Source organism: Dermochelys coriacea, chromosome 7 (genome assembly GCF_009764565.3).
Source record: "Dermochelys coriacea isolate rDerCor1 chromosome 7, rDerCor1.pri.v4, whole genome shotgun sequence".
NCBI classification, from domain to species: domain Eukaryota; kingdom Metazoa; phylum Chordata; order Testudines; family Dermochelyidae; genus Dermochelys; species Dermochelys coriacea.
The window spans coordinates 19,920,693-19,937,014 of NC_050074.1; the positions used below are offsets into that span (position 1 = coordinate 19,920,693).

The window sequence follows — 16,322 nt, forward strand, 5'->3', positions numbered from 1 at the left end:
GACTGAGCCAAACAGAAACCTATCAATACAGGAATGTCAAAATTTTTCATTTCGATCTGAAATGTTGAAACAATGTTTCAATATTTCCAAAATGAAATTTTGGGGTTTTGACCAAATGTTTTCAGTTTTTTATGTTCAGATTTTCAATTAAAAATCAAAAGTTTCAGTGGAAAGAAGACACTTACAAATCTTTATTGGAACACCCAGTTCCATCATAAAACAGTCTTTCAACAGAAAAATTTTGACTAGTTCTAGTTTTAATCCATAAAAATGCAGTGCAAGCAATTTGTAGCAATGTTTTAATCTGTATTGTAGACTGCAAAACAAATCCAACACTCAGTTTGTTCTGCCAGCAATTTAAATGGTTAATTCAGACTTGTAAAACTGACATGAATGTTTACCAGCCCAAAGCACAAAATCTATTCTCCCACCTTTGCTATGGTGACTGATAATGAAAAACTCAATGATATGTTACTTGTGGTCAACTAATTTATTCACCCAAGGTGAAAAGAATTTCTGAAGGCTTGATTAAGTCTTTACATTAATTATGTAACTGAGCTACAACACACTGAATGAAATCCTTGTACCCAAAAATGAGGAGAGGTAATTGGTGTCAACTTAAGTTCAGTTTTCAAAATGTATAACTTCTTCAGTTGCTTCACTGTTCAGAAGAAACAACAACAATGTAAATGACAATCCCACTTGGCAAGCAATTCTCTTTTATTTAAAGTACATTTTGGTACTCATAAAAGTTGAACATAGATGGCCCTGGAAACTGAAGGCCATGTTTTAGCTGAACAAGAGCATAGGAGACTGCAAGCTTTTTCCACCCCACCAATATTGACTCTATTATGTCAACCTGGGCTTTCCTGGCCACCCACCTATAGAGTGAGGTGGTATTTAATTATCAATGTACATTCAGCCCTCAGGTGGTACACTGCCAACAAGAAAGCCATTTAATGCCAATTTGTGGTGAGTTTTGTGATGTAGAGACTCATCCACTACAAACTAGACTGAGACCCTCAGTTCAGGTCACACAGGCCACAGAATAGCCATCAGATGACCTGGGCAAGGCATGAAGCAGTGAGGTTGAGATGAAAGGCTCAATATCTCATCACCATTCATATGAGCTGTCCAATCACCTTTCTCAAACAATTTAATTTACTAGTTCCTTATCTGGGGGGAAAATTTGTCCAGTACTAAAGTCCTATTGGTACTTTAAAAGCCCATTGTTAGGCTATATTCATCCCACCATATACCCATGTATCCCTGGTGACAGAAAGTTTATTGAGAGGGGGGTTGGAGCAGTTCAGGGTGTCTGCAACCTCCAGTCTTTTTTTGGGTGGGGCCTGAATTTGTGTATCAGAGCCCCCAGATGGGTGCCATTGACCATGCCAGGGTTCATGGCCAGTGTAACTAGCAGCTGCACTGATTCCTTTTCCAGAGCTTAAAGCTGCCTTCCCTTGTGGAACTGCCCAGCAAGTTAGCAATGAACTGCAGTTTCGTAACACCCTGCACCTCAAGCATTTCATGGACACTTGCAACATTTTGTGACAAAAGAAGTTTTACCAAATGCAATTTTTGGTGATGATTTTTAGAATGTTAAAAGCATTATTTTGAAATACCTTAATCAAAGCCAAGAATACCATCCTGATTAAAATTATCTTTCTATTGGGATTCCACGAAACCCAAAGATATTCAGAAGCAAAACTGTGGGGCTGCAGTATTAAAATTGTCGAATATTATCCTGAAATGTTTTGGATTCACCAAGACTTTTTCTATATTAATGTTAATAGCCTATGTGGGCTACAAAGCATTAGGTCTCTTTGATACAATTTGTGGCAAGCTATGTGATTTGGGAAGTTTTCTACAGTGTATCACTCATACTGCAGTCTTCTGAAGTGAAATTTCAGTTTCTTGCACTCTCTAGGTCTGCATTTAACTATGCTGGTCATCTAGATAAGCACCAGAATAAAGTGACTCAAGGATGGTGGTTCTAGTCTGTTAATGAACAACAGATACATCATTAATGCCAGTATGTGGACATGTCAGGAACACAATCCAGAGATTTACAGATGAAGTGAGCTGTAGCTCATGAAAGCTTATGTTCTAATTAATTTGTTAGTCTCTAAGGTGCCACAAGTACTCCTTTTCTTTTTACAGATGCCCTGTTCATCCCTGGAACAGGTTCAGCATGGAGAGCATTAGTGAAAGTTGCTATATAGTCCTGGCAAGATGCCTCATTTCTGTAATGGAAGAGCCACCTCAATGAGAGAGAGGGTAGGAGAGCATCTGTTCCCATTCACACTGCTCCCCTGTGACCGCAAATAAGGTGGTCAATATGTGCCAGGTGTGGTGGTGGTCATCATCCCTGTGATGTAGACATACCTGCCCCCTGCTACTGGACTTGAGACCCCAACTTGGGCCACTGAATAGCCAACAGATGGTGACAACTTTACCTCACAACCATCCTGGACAGGATTTGACCCAATAGCCTGGAATGGAAAGGTTCCTTATCCCATAGCCTCCCTGGTACCCCATTTTCAATTAAAAGTCGTATGATTTACTAACTCAAATACACTGATAACTCCATTCAACAAAATAATGTTTTGCTCACAAGTAAGATTTTATATGGCTCTGCTCCCCAATGTCTGCAACCAAGTTTCTGTTTCTAAAAATAAATAAATGAAAATGCTTAGACACATGCATAAGTAAACATTGTTATTGGCTAAAAGGTATATTTGGCTTATTGGATTTTCAGAGACATGACTGGAGGGTTTTTCTGAAATTCCTACCCTTGCTGCAATTGCTTCTAATATGCGGGTTGATGCTGTAGATTTGCATTCTTTGTTTTACTCAGAAAACAATCTTCACAGAATCATAAAGCCACATCTTGAAGCCAGTGGGATTTAAGAACTGAGTTAAAACTGAGCAAAGAATTTCAGAATATGCCTCATAGAAATTAAAATTAGAATAATGAGTTCATTAGGTCATCCATCCCAATCTCACAAAAGCCAGTGAAAAATTATTACAGTACATTATCTAATGATGTGTCCTATCTAGTTTCCTATTTCCCAAGGAGGAAACCCTGTTCAAACAAAACTGCTGCTGCTGAAGGTCATCAGACACATATCTCCTGATCAGGAAGATAGAGGAGAAATCCTATCTAGAAGTCATGTGTACAGCAGCAGGGTCTAGACTGCCAGTAGTTCTGGCTACTTTAAGATGAACTGGATGGATGTTACAGGAGTGCTCTATAACTGTATATAGGTAAATAGTTAATAGATAAGGTGTCAATAGACGGCAGGAATGTAGCATAGATCCTGAAGCTTGTAGGACTAATCAAACTTGTACAAGGCAAATAGCTTCTTCTGGCAGCTCTTTACATTGGCTTTTAATTGGGGGAAATGCAACTGTAAGGTGCAAGGTCTCTGATGGTTGAGTAAAACGAAGATGAGAAACCCCTGCATTCTGCATGGGCAACTATTGGAGGTCATTCAACACACTTATCCTTGCTTCAGTTGAGCAAGTTGCAAAGGCACTGACCACTAAAACCACACACAATAAGGGAAGAAGAGTACAGTTACTGGATGCTAAGAAGGAAAGAAAAAAAGTCTAATCTCACTTAACTATCAATGTTGGGCATTTCATGTACTTTTAACATGCCACAAAGTGCACTAAATGTATAACAATGCTCTGATAATATATATGCTAGCTCTAGAAATATCACATGTAGCAAAAAAACTGTATAGTCAAAGGTAAAAAAACAATATGAGCACATCCTTATCAGACATTTACTGTAGTATTTGTAACTTCCAGTGTCCAATCTCTATTAAGATTCCTTAATACCAAATCAGACAGTTGTTCAGAGGACAAAGTGAGTTGGACTTCTGTTATTTCCATCTTTGTCTTCAGTATCTGCATCAGAGATGCTCCTCTGCTTAGTAGTCAGAGTATAACATCCTGCTGGTGCTTACATCTTCAAGCTCCAGAAATGAATTAAATCAACATGTTCTGCAACTGGCAAGTGGTATCTTTAAATGAGTCTGTAAAAATAAAAATCCACTGACTGGATTATTTCAGCTAAATGGTGATCATTTTATTCACTTTAGGAATCTGCAACACCAGTGATTCCATTAATACTTCCAGAGAACTTTTTCTTTCCACAAATCAAATGGTCTCTGGAGAATCCCATCAGCAGACAGAGGAAATCACTCTTCACCTTGCTTGGTCCTCCATCATTAGCTGGGCTGGAGACTTGGGTGCAGAGTGAGAGATGACAGCTCAAAAAACAAGAGAGAGACAACTTCTCCGCCTCTCTACTGATCCTGAGACCTTTCTTCCGGTCCTCTACCTCCTTAGTTTTCATTTGAGATGTCTGAGGCTCAAAGGTAATAGTCAACTGTGTGCCCAGTTGTTCTGAAGGAGCTAGACATTCCAGGCCAAGCACAAAGCACACATATTGAAGGAGATATCTTGCCTCAGTGGATTTGAAGAGAAATACCAATATATGGGGGAATGGAGGGAAATAAGAGAGGCTTAAAGCAGGTGTGCAGTAAGAAGAGAAAGCTATATAATCTCACAGTCTCCAATACAGTTGTTTTCTTCCTCTCCACACCATCTTCTGCTGCTACTAATCAGGTTGTATGACTAATAATGTCTTAAATTTTATAGACAGCTGTTCACTCCAAAGCACTTTACAAATTTTTTGGAATGAAATAACAAAGCAACCATTCCATGCATCGTTTCGGCACGGGAAGTAAAGAATACTGTATCCAGCTAAAAATGAAGTGGGACAGAATGTATTTGAATCTGGCCAGGGAACCAGGATTTTTCTATCTATCCATCTCCTGCATTTTTAAAAAATGCATTTCTAGAAGTAGATCCCAAATATCCCAAACATAGGTCCCAAATTTTCTCCAACTCTATGTGCATAATTTTATGTAAAGTATTTAAGGAGTATGTAGTTATTCTCAAATAATTTTCATATACACAAACTTCAGTTGGTTAAAAAATTGTGTGGATTTAGTGATTACCAGAACAGCCCTTCAGTGGTATGACTGGTACAGTCTGTATGTAGCCTTGTTCACAGTAGCTTGCTGGTATGAATTAGCGATTAGTGGCCTAATTTTCCCACTGTGCCAGCCTTTGTTCACTTCAGGATGCTTCCTCTCTCTGTTATAACTGCTCACCATGTTGCTCTTGTCCTTCACAGAGCTTGTGAAATTGTTTGTTTACTTCTTTTTTATGTACAAATGTTTATTTTTCTTTTCTTTTCTTTTTTTTTTAAATCATAAAATAAAAGCACAATGGATCCCTATGAGCCTTTGATGATCAGGGCAATTCCACTTTGGGTATGTTTGTTTCTGCTTCCGTTGGACTTAAGAAGATTCTAACATAACTTATTAAAGGACAAAAATAACATCACCCCATAAGAAATGTGCTTGTTTATAAATAATAAATATGGCATGTTTATTTCAAGTTGTGAATCTTTGTGTTCAGGAGAGAGAAACACCCTGTGCCTAAGGGAAGCTGTTTGGGACCAGATGCTCTTTTAGTCTTCTCCTCCCCTTATTGTTTGAAGCTTCCTAGTTAGCCACTGCTTCTTCCTCTCCTTGACTACCTTCCTCTTGGTGAGCATGAATTCCAGCAGGGCTGCATCCCTTTCACAGTGCACATTAAATGGCAATCCCTGACCACCAGCTGAGTCATCAGGGAGTGAACGGCAGCTCATTACCTGTCCTGTAATGGCATCCAAACCACACTGCCATCATCCTAAAGGTCCTTTTAATGATACATAGATTTGCTCATGAGCCCCTTTAGATATCTTTTGTGCTGGAGCTTGAAGGCAAGAAAAGAGAGGGAAAGTGTTCTTCAGTGTGCAGCTGTTATCACCTGAAACATTGCAAAACATCCATTTACTAATATTCTCCAAACCTGGTCATTTGTCAAAATTAATATGGTTTTGTATTTACTGAAGGTTTAAGTAAAGCCATTGGGGACTTGGTGGACTTGGTTTGAACATCTAGTTGAATGCTGATATTTCAAGCAAAGCAGGCATGTTTGTAAATATGTTCTAGGCCAATGGTTCTTGAGCTGTGGTCTGTATTGCTGCTTTGGCTACAAGGATGAAGCATCCATGAGTCTTCAAGATGCTGTTAGCAACAGTCCAGGTTGTTGGTAGCTAAGATTCAGTTCAGGAGTCTTTTAGCGTTCGAAAAGGCTTTTTGTGTACCACAGAAATTCCAACACCTCTGTGTAGCCTCTTTAGTGGCTCCTCCTTTTGTGTTGGATGTTTCTTTGGCATAAACACAACCATGAGCAAATATTCAGACAACCCAAAACTGGAGAGAGAGCTAGCACAGAGGAAGACAGTCCAAATCGCATAATTCATTGATTCACAAAGTTTAAGGCCAGAAGGGAGCATTAGAACATCTAGTCTGTCCTCCTGTTTATCACAGGCCACTAAATTTTATCCACTTATTCCTGTATTGAGCCCAATAACGTGTGTTTGACGAAAGCATACTTTCCAGAGAGGCATCCAGTCTTGATCTGAACACATCAAGAGATGGAGAATCCACCATGTTCCTTTGTGTTCTGTTCCAGTGGTTAATCACTCTCACTATTAAAAATGGGTGCCCGATTTCCAACTTTAATTTGTCTGGCTTCAGCTTCCAGCTATTGGTTCTTGTTACGTGTTTTCCCACTACATTAAATAGCTCTTTAGTACCGAGTAGTTTCTCCCCAGGAAGATACTTATACACTGTAATCAGGTCACCTCTAAACGTCCTTTTTGGTAGCTGTTAATTATAAGGCATTTTCTCCAGTCCTTGAATCATTTTTGTGGATCTTTTCTGCACTTTCTAATTTTTCAACAGCTTTTTAAAAATGAGGACACCAGAACTGTATTCCAGCATCAGTCTCACCAATGCCATATACCAGGGGTAGGCAACCTATGGCACGCATGCCAAAGGTGGCACATGAGCGGATTTTCAGTGGCACTCACAGTGCCCAGGTCCTGGCCACTGGTCCGGGGGGCTCTGCATTTTAGTTTAATTTTAAATGAAGCTTTAAATACCTTATTTACTTTACATACAATTGTTTAGTTATATATTATAGACTTATAGAAAGAGACCTTCTAAAAACATTAACATGTATTACTGGCCCGCGAAACCTAAAGTTAGAGTGAATAAATGAAGACTCGGCACACCACTTCTTAAAGGTTGCCGATCCCTGCCATATACGGAGGCAAAATCACCTCCATGCTCCTATTCATTACTCCCCTATTTATACAACCAAGGATTTCATTAGCCCTCTTCCCCACAGCAGTGAACGTGGGAGCTCATGTTGAGCTGCATGTTCACTATTAAACTTAAATCCTTTTCAGAGTCATTGCTTTCCAAGACACAGTCCCCAATTATGTAGGTACAGCCAGCATTCATCACTACTAGATGTATAGCTTTGCACTTGGCTGTATTAAAACTCATTTTGTTTGAATGGGCCTGGCTTACCAAGTGGTTCAGAGCTCTCTGTATGATTGCCCTGATCGTATCATTGTTTACCACTCCGCCAATCTTTGTGTCATCCATAAATTTGATCAGCAATGATTTTATATTTTCTGCCGGATGAAAATGTCGAATAGCATCAGGCACAGAACTGATCCTTGCAGAACCCTACTAGACGCATCCCCATTCAATGATGATTTCCCATTGACGACCACTTTGAGATCCATCAGTGAGCCAGTTCCTAATCCATTCAACGTGTGCTTTAGCGATATTGTAGGGTGCTAATTTTTAAATTTTAATGTCAGGCGGTACTGAGTCAAATGCCTTACAAAAGTCTAAGTATGTTATGTCTACTCAGTTACCTTTACAAACCAAACCTGTAATCTCTTCAAAGAATTAAATCAGGCTTGTGACCTAGGCAGCTTCCACATGAACAAATCCCTTTCCAGAGGGACAGGGAATAAGTAGCACAAATATAAACTGAACGGAGGGGCCAGAATCACCCAAAGAAAACTCATTTTCATCTCATGTAGCCAAACACTGTAATTGCTGAAGAAATACAGAGGATTCAGGAAAGGAAATGAAGAAACAGTGCGAGTACCGGCCTTCTAGGGAATTCAGACTCTCTGCATGTTCATGTTGCTGAAATATTCTCTTATCTCTCAGCACTATTATTTTTATTTATTTATTTATTTGTATGACCATAGTACGTAGGACCCCCCCAAGCATGGACCAGGATCCCATTTGTCCTAGGTGCGTACAAACACAGAACAAAAAGGCAGTCTGTGCCCCAAAGAGCTTACAATCTAAATCTAAGACAAGAGACACAGACAGATGGGGGAGTACAAGGAAACAATGATACAATATTCAATTTGATAGGCAATGGTATAAGTTCACTAGTGGCCTAACTGTTGTCACGGTTTGTATAGGCATCGTGGAAAAGGAGAGTTTGAAGCAAGGATTTGAAGGATAGTGAGGTAGCTTTGAGGATGTTTGCAGGGCCCAAGTGTGAAGGCCAAGCATGGGAAAAAGCACAAAGTTGCCTGTTTGAAAATTTAACAAGTGGGCGATGGAGCCTGACACCAGCGGCCTAACAGAGGAGGGAGCTGACATCTTAATAGTGACTGAGAGATGATAGATAGGTTGGGATAGGCAATGGAGGGCCTTGAAAATGAAAACAAATAACTTCTGTTTGATGTGTTGGAGAAGGCGGAGCCAGTAGAAGGATGCAAAGAGAGGGCTGACATGGTCAAAGCATCCTTTGCTAGTTTCACACAGTGGAAATTTGAGCATAGTCAATCACTCCCCAAACACAGGGTGAAAGAAGTAACGACCTGGAATCGTTCCTTTATTTTCTCTTTCTACGCTATGGTGGAGCAATGGAAAACTGGGCTATGCTTTGAATCTGTCACATCATAACATTCTGGACCTAAATAAAACGTTGGAATACAGATAGGTCCCAAAGCCTAGCTTGGAAAGCTCAGAGTACTATCCATTAGCATGAAAGGCAGAATGGATGTGTCTTTTCCTACTCTCCAGCTGGCCATAGAACTAATAGGGATGTCCTAATTGCTGGGCACATTCTTTCTCTGGTCTGTTCCTTCCCTCTGGAGTTACCAAAACCAGCCAAAATGCTCAATTGCATAGCTGTAATTTGCTCCTCATACCTGTGTTTACTGGTGGATTGATCAAGCTCCTCAGTTATACAGCTGTGATCAGAATTGAAGAAAAGGTATCTACCAATAATGGATTGTGTTAAGGGGCTAAAACATCCCTGGCTTACCTCCATTTGCCTTTAATGGAACAAAACCAGGAATGAATTTGGCCCCATGTGCGTATGGTAAAGTGATGCGCTCACTCAAAATAATGCTTCCATAGAAATGTTTTGTTCCTGTATCTCCGTCCAGTTAGCTAACTGGCGGGTGTCTGAATTGTGAGCATGGTGTGCACACAGCTTAAGAAGACTTTGTTTGGAGGTGAGAATGGTGGAGCCCAGACTGAACCTGCTATTGAAATAACACACACAAAGTGTCATCCTGAATATGCAGGGGGTGGGGATGGGGGTGGGGGGGGACAGCAAACTATTAACGTTCTAAAATCAGAGTTAGCTTCTCAGCTGATCAGCCTATTGTCAACACCTCCTCTCCCCCCAATAATGCTGTGTGCTATGTGGGGTATAAAGTAATCGGAGAGCAGAGTCCTAAACCTCATTTATTTCATCTCCACTCTGAAGTGCTAGGTCCAAAATGGCAATTATCATTCTGCAGGCTACCCTAACCAGCCAATAAACCAGTGTTTAATAGTCCTTCGTAGATAAGCCATTTTACCATCATTCAGACTTTAGATAAATACGTAGCATATGCTGTGGAACCTGCTCTGATACGTTACAGAGATGAAATTAGATGAGCTACAGTGATTTACAAGGAAAGTGTAATTCCACTGAGGGGACTCCACTTGTGTTATAAACCACTGGAGTTGTCATCACCAGGACTCCAGAATGTACAGTAAATAACTCCAAGGTGTCATTAATATCACACCGCTAACTGCAAATCTTTTGTTGTTTTATATTTATGACATATAGGTCCCTCACTGTGTGTTTCAAACCATTTGAAATAAGTGAAAGTGACGTAGGATGGGGTTTTCAAAAGAACCTAAATGATTTAGGAGCCTAGATGTAAAATTTTCAGTGGGACTGAGAATCCTAAGTTATTCAGAATTTTTAAAAAGAAAAGGAGTACTTGTGGCACCTTAGAGACTAAGTGTTCGTTAAGTCAGATAAGTCGATGAAGTGAGCTATAGCTCACGAAAGCTTATGCTCAAATAAATTTGTTAGTCTCTAAGGTGCCACAAGTACTCCTTTTCATTTTTGCGAATACAGACTAACACGGCTGCTACTCTGAAACCTGTCAGAATTTTTACTCACACTTATTAGCGTCTGTGCTTTAAGGGCCTGTCAGAATTCAGCAGACTTCAATGGGCTTAGATCAGGCCCTACCTGACTGGTTTTGAAATAAGGTCTCCTGAATACCCATTTAAGTGGCAGATCTGAATTTTCAAAAAAAGGCCATAATTCTCTTATGCATTTTGTCTTTTAAAATGATTTTAATTGGAATGTTAGCACCCAGGGTTTCAGAGCAGATACCACTCTGCAAAGATAAAATGCATTCTAATACAATTATTGGACTCCATCATTCTGAGATAGGATCAATGGTTTATGACTTTGGGATATCACATCTATAGGTTCCAACTTTCTCGTACTATAGAACTTCATGGCCACCATTCATAAACATAATACAGTCAAAAAAGAAAAGGAGTACTTGTGGCACCTTAGAGACTGACACATTTATTTGAGCATAAGCTTTTGTGAGTTACAGCTCACTTTATCGGATACATTCGGTGGAAAACACAGTGGGGAGATTTATATACACACACAGAGAACATGAAACAATGGGTTTTATCATACACACTGTAAGGAGAGTGATCACTTAGGATGAGCTATTAAAAGCGGGGCGGGGGGGGGGAGGAAGGAGGAAAACCTTTTGTGGTGATAATCAAGGTGGGCCATTTCCAGCAGTTGACAAGAATGTCTGAGGAACAGTGCGGGGTGGGGTAGGGGGAGAAATAACATGGGGAAATAGTTTTACTTTATGTAATGACTCATCCATTCCCAGTCTCTATTCAAGCCTAAGTTAATTGTATCCAGTTTGTATATTAATTCCAATTCAGCAGTCTCGTTGGAGTCTGTTTTTGAAGTTTTTTTGTTGAAGGATAGCCACTCTCAGGTCTGTAATCGTGTGACCGGAGAGATTGAAGTGTTCTCCGACTGGTTTTTGAATGTTATAATTCTTGACGTCTGATTTGTGTCCATTTATTCTTTTATGTAGAGACTGTCCAGTTTGACCAATGTACATGGCAGAGGGGCATTGCTGGCACATGATGGCATATATCACATTGGTAGATGCGCAGGTGAACGAGCCTCTGATAGTGTGGCTGATGTGATTAGGCCCTATGAGGACGTCCCCTGAAAAGATATGTGGACAGAGTTGGCAACGGGCTTTGTTGCAAGGATAGGTTCCTGGGTTAGTGGTTCTGTTGTGTGGTGTGTGGTTGCTGGTGAGTATTTGCTTCAGGTTGGGGGGCTGTCTGTAAGCAAGGACTGGCCTGTCTCCCAAGATCTGTGAGAGTGATGGGTCATCCTTCAGGATAGGTTGTAGATCCTTGATGATGCGTTGGAGAGGTTTTAGTAATACAGTCACATACCATCCTATAGAGAAGCATTACTGGGGAAAGATACAACCTAAAGTCCATGTGTACCAAACTGAGTGGAAAGCCTGCTTTTAAAGGGAAATGATTAATTCTAATACCAAAAGCTCTGGTCCTTAATCATGTATGGAACTTTACTCATGTGAGTGGTCTCATTGCTTCAATGGGTTGAAAAGTTATACACCTGAGGATATTTGCAGGACTGGGGGCTTAGACTGGATATCTAGAAAAAAATATACATACAACATCCAAAATTTAATATATACCATTAGTTTACTATCCCAATAACTGTGAATGGCTCTGGTGCCTCAACGAACGCTACAATTTTACAGCTACTTCCCAACAGGAAGCCCTGTCTGCAAAAATAGAGAGCTTATACCCTCCTATCATTTCACATGCTGAGGTCCCATTGAAATCAATAGGAGTGTTTCATGAAAGTCTATGGCAGTAGGATATGGCTTCAGTTTAAAGAGCAGGTATGATGGTAGCTTCCTGCAGATTTCTTAAAGTAGTTTCACGTTTATTATATTCGATAACCATTTTTAAAATGATACCAGGTGGTTTACATTTTTTAACAACTGGAAGTGTTAATTGCAATTTTCCTTTTGTGTGGCACAATTTCAGCCCCCACCAAGCAACTGAATAATTAGAGGAAGGATGGTCTTGTGGTTAAGGATTGGATTGGATCTGAGGTGAGCTGGTTCCAATTTTTGGCTCCTCCATGGACTTCCTTGTTGACCTTGAACAAGTCGCTTAATCTTGGTCTGCCTCAACTCCCCATCTATGGGAATAATCATATTTCCTTTCTCCCTTGTCTATAGTCTATGCCTCCAAAGAATTTACAATGCCCTAATATGCATAGTACAGTGCCTAGCACCATGGCACTCTGATCTTGGTTGGGTCCATGAATTGCTACTGTAATATAAATAATATATTGGATCACATGGACAACATATTGCATCGATTAATAAGCAAAACTCTCCTCTGAATTCAATGGAGAGTTGTGCTTCACACTGATGGATACATTCTTTATGTTGCTGTGGATCAAATAATAATTATTGCTAATAAAACTTATGGTCTTATAAAGAAATAAGCCTGATAGTGCTGACAGTACACATTGTTCTGAGACTGGGATCAGGCTGGAGTCCCTGTGTATTAAATTATGTCAAGATGAAGTTTTTAAACCAACGCCAAAAAGCCACTCTTTACCAGATGGCTACACTTGGAATAAGTTTCTCTGGCACAAAGCAGAAAGGAGTCCAAGCTGGCCAGAGAGGGTTAGGAAAAAAGAATTAAAATGTTACTTTTTGAGTGGGCAAAGAGGATACAACTCCACCCCACCGACCTGTCCAGAGAGCCTCAAGTTTGGTAAACACTGATTCACAGTTCCCAACACATGTGGGTCTGAAAGTGAGTGTGACTATGGCGGGACAACCTCTGTGCTCCACGATGCGCCATCTCAAGCAGGGCACTGACTAGTCTTCATCATTTGGGGGAATGAAACTAAATGGAAGAGTTGGGGGTTGGGGCAGGGGACCTATTGCTTCTCCACCAAGCCACGGGCTGTGGCACTGTGTTTTCCAGAGAGCTCACCCCTAGAGCTGATTGCAATTTTTCATTAACTCCCCCTCCTCCGCGGTCCCCCTCCCCCAAGAAACAAAAGGGTCCCTGGGACATTTTCATTTTGGCCAAAACATTCCTATCGTTCAATGAAAAACGAAAACATTGTTTTATTTTTAAAAATTTGGAGGTTAGTATCCCCCGCGTCCACTCCCCCCGCCCCCCCCCAGTAGCGGGAAAAAAGGAAGACCAAGAGCGGGGAAAACGCAATAACAAAAAAAATGTGTTGTCAAAACAGGGGGGAAATTCTGCCCTCTTCCAAAAAAAGCTGTCTTTCCAAAAGGTTCACAGTAAACACTCCCCTTTTCGCCACCTCTAATCAGCCCCCGGTAGCTCCTGGTATCCTGAATGGGGGCTGCTAAGGCCCGAGAAGGTCTCAAAATCCGACCTCATTCTCAAGGGGAGCTGAGCAATTTTGAAATCTGCCCCCTAACGCTGGGCAAAGAGATTCCGCCGGGTGAAACCCCTGTTACAACGCGTGTGCCCTCTCCCGGTAAGGGTCTCTTTAGGATCTGGCATTTGGGAACTCGGGGCAGGGGAATGGAGGGGAGAAATGGCCAGAGACAGGCGGTGAAAACTGGCGTGGGGCAGTAAATGACTCTCGCGTTGGTCTGAAAATCTGCCCGCTCTGAGGCGCAGAGTTCGGGAGCGTCTTTTGCTTGCACCGGGTGCGTGCTGGGTGGGAAATCGACGCGGGTGGCAAATGACGCTGTGATCTTACAGCTTAAACCTGTCTCGTTTATTTCGCAGATGCTCAGCTACCCCACGCCCCGGCAGCCAGCACTTCGCCGCCGAGGGAGAAGAGAAAGACACCGCCCCGCCCCGGTACCGCAAATCTGTTCCCAAAGTCAACCGCAAATTAAACCGCAGTCAGACAGGATCAGGGTAACCAACTCCGCAGTAAAGCCCCGCTCCTCGCTTCTCCTACGCGCCGAGGAGCAAACGGGGCAGGGAGGGGAGAAAAGTTGGGCATCTCCAAGTGGCCACCAAATCAGCCAGGAGCTAAAACACCCCTTAGAGCTCCAGCATCCATGTGTCAACTTTCCAGCCTGCCGAAGAGTTTCTCACATCGCCCGACCACCCTCCCCAACACACAGCGCCTTTAGCTCTGTGTATGTGTGTGTGTGTGTGTGAGGCAGTTCCCTTCTAGTGATTAATAAAACCCATCTACTTTTCTAGTCTCTGACATAGGTGCTGGAAGTCGGGGGGCTGCTGCACCCCCTGGCTTGAAGTGCTTTCCCTGGTGCCCAGGGTTTACAGTTTGATTCCGTGGTTCTCAGCACCCCCACTGTACAAACTGGTCCAGCGCCTCTGGCCCCTGACGCCCCAAGCCCCGTTTTGCAGGTTTCACTGGACCCCATGTACCCTTTATAAACCGCATCTTGACCAGAGCAGGAGCGGGCCCTCATTTCGGAGTGGAAGCCAAGGCGCGCCTCTCGCCGCCGCAAGCCCCTTTCCCTTGCTTCGGAGTTGGCAGAGAGTAAACGAACCCAAGAAAGAAATGGGGGTGAAGGGCCAAAGGAAAGGAAAGAGAGAGAGAGGTGAGAGGGGGAAGGCGCAGCTCTCCCCCTTCGTTGCGCAGGACCAGGCTGCGCACAGCCCGCTTACCCTCAACTTCGGAGAGACCCGGCGGGCGAGGTAATAATCTCTTATCCGAGCAACTTGCGCTGGCGAGAGAGAGGAGCGCGCTGATGCCTCCAGGAGCCTCCGCCGGGCCACCCCACCTCTGGGGCAGTTTCCGCCGCTCTCCCCGGGAGCGAGCCCTTCGCCGCCCCCAGACTCGCCCCACCCTCCCCCCAAATCAGGCCCCCGGGAGCCGGCACTCACCTGCGTTGCTCATCTCCCCCAACTTTCCGGTCTGACGCCCTCAGATCATGGTCCTGCGCGCCGGGGTCGGTCGCAGCTCCTTAACGCCCGGCAGCCGGGGACGAAGCTGGAGCGGGGGGTCGGCGTGGCCAGCCCACGGGGCCGAGAAGGGAGGGGAAAACTAGTCAGCAGTGGCCGGAGGCTCTTTGGCTGGGGGCGGGGGGGGGTTTGCGTGGGGAGGGTGTCGGCTCAGGAGGGGCGATCACGGCCGCTGGCAGCCCTCGTCCTGCCCCATGCTTAGCCTGGCAAGGCAGACTGGTTGCAGGGAGCTTGTAGGGTCCCTCCCTGATCGCAGCGCACTGGCCAGGGCTCGCCACCGCCTCCTCCTCACTGGCATTTCCCTTCCTTTCCTGCAGAGGAAGCCCTTTGGCTCGCTCAGGGATTGAAAGCTGCAGTGAAACAAGGGAGGGGGGCACGGATGCCAAACAAACAGATTTAAAGGGACAGCAGCTGTTCTCTCCCTCACCCCCTTTATGTCACACACACACACACACACACACACTTCAGGATCTTGCACACGCTCAAGGAGTGTGCATGGGGCTTGCACAAGCAGCGGGGGTGGTGGGTGGGGGGAATGGGGAGAGAGGCTTCTCCTCCCCTGGTAGCCTTTGGAAAAAGAAATTATGAATGTGGAAGTTTGTGCATGGAGCTGAAAGCCCAGGGAAACCGGCTCTCAGGAGACACTCGGGTCCGTTTCGTCTGCAGCCGCAGAGGATTGAACGAGCATTGCAAGGCGCTGATTGTTTCACAGACGAGCCCGGGATGTGCATCCCCGCCCCGCGGGCAGACAGGGCAGCTCACACCCGTGCCCCGGAGCCTAGATCAGAGCCTTTCTGCCCGGCGTGGCTGGGGTTAGCTCTCTCCGCCCGCTTCCCGCACGGCACGTCCCTGCAGAGGGAACCAAAGGCCCTGGAGTGTGGGCATGAAACGATCGGTAGCCACAGGTAGAGTGGGTGGATACTGGGCAAGTGAAAGGGCGTGAAACCTAGAGCGGAGTGCCTCTCCTTGCACGAAAGCAGCCCCTGCCCAGACACAGGGGGAGGAGGGAGAAAGCAAGTTAAAGGAAAG

The 16,322-nt window shown here is 43.6% G+C and overlaps 1 protein-coding gene across 4 annotated transcripts in view; it reads right to left on the reverse strand.

Annotated features, from left to right (window-relative positions):
- The window catches only part of FGD5 (FYVE, RhoGEF and PH domain containing 5), a 160,105-nt gene extending 144,467 nt beyond the window's left edge, over positions 1-15,638 (reverse strand). For 2 of the 4 annotated variants that reach the window (XM_038410454.2, XM_043519661.1), the window contains exon 1: positions 15,216-15,626. In XM_038410454.2, coding sequence (XP_038266382.1) covers positions 15,216-15,228 — 13 coding nt within the window. In that variant the 5' untranslated portion in view covers positions 15,229-15,626. Of the gene's footprint in view, positions 1-15,215 lie in introns of all 4 variants that reach the window. The other 2 variants (XM_038410453.2, XM_043519662.1) reach the window with 2 other exon arrangements.
- Between the last annotated feature and the right edge of the window lie 684 nt (positions 15,639-16,322).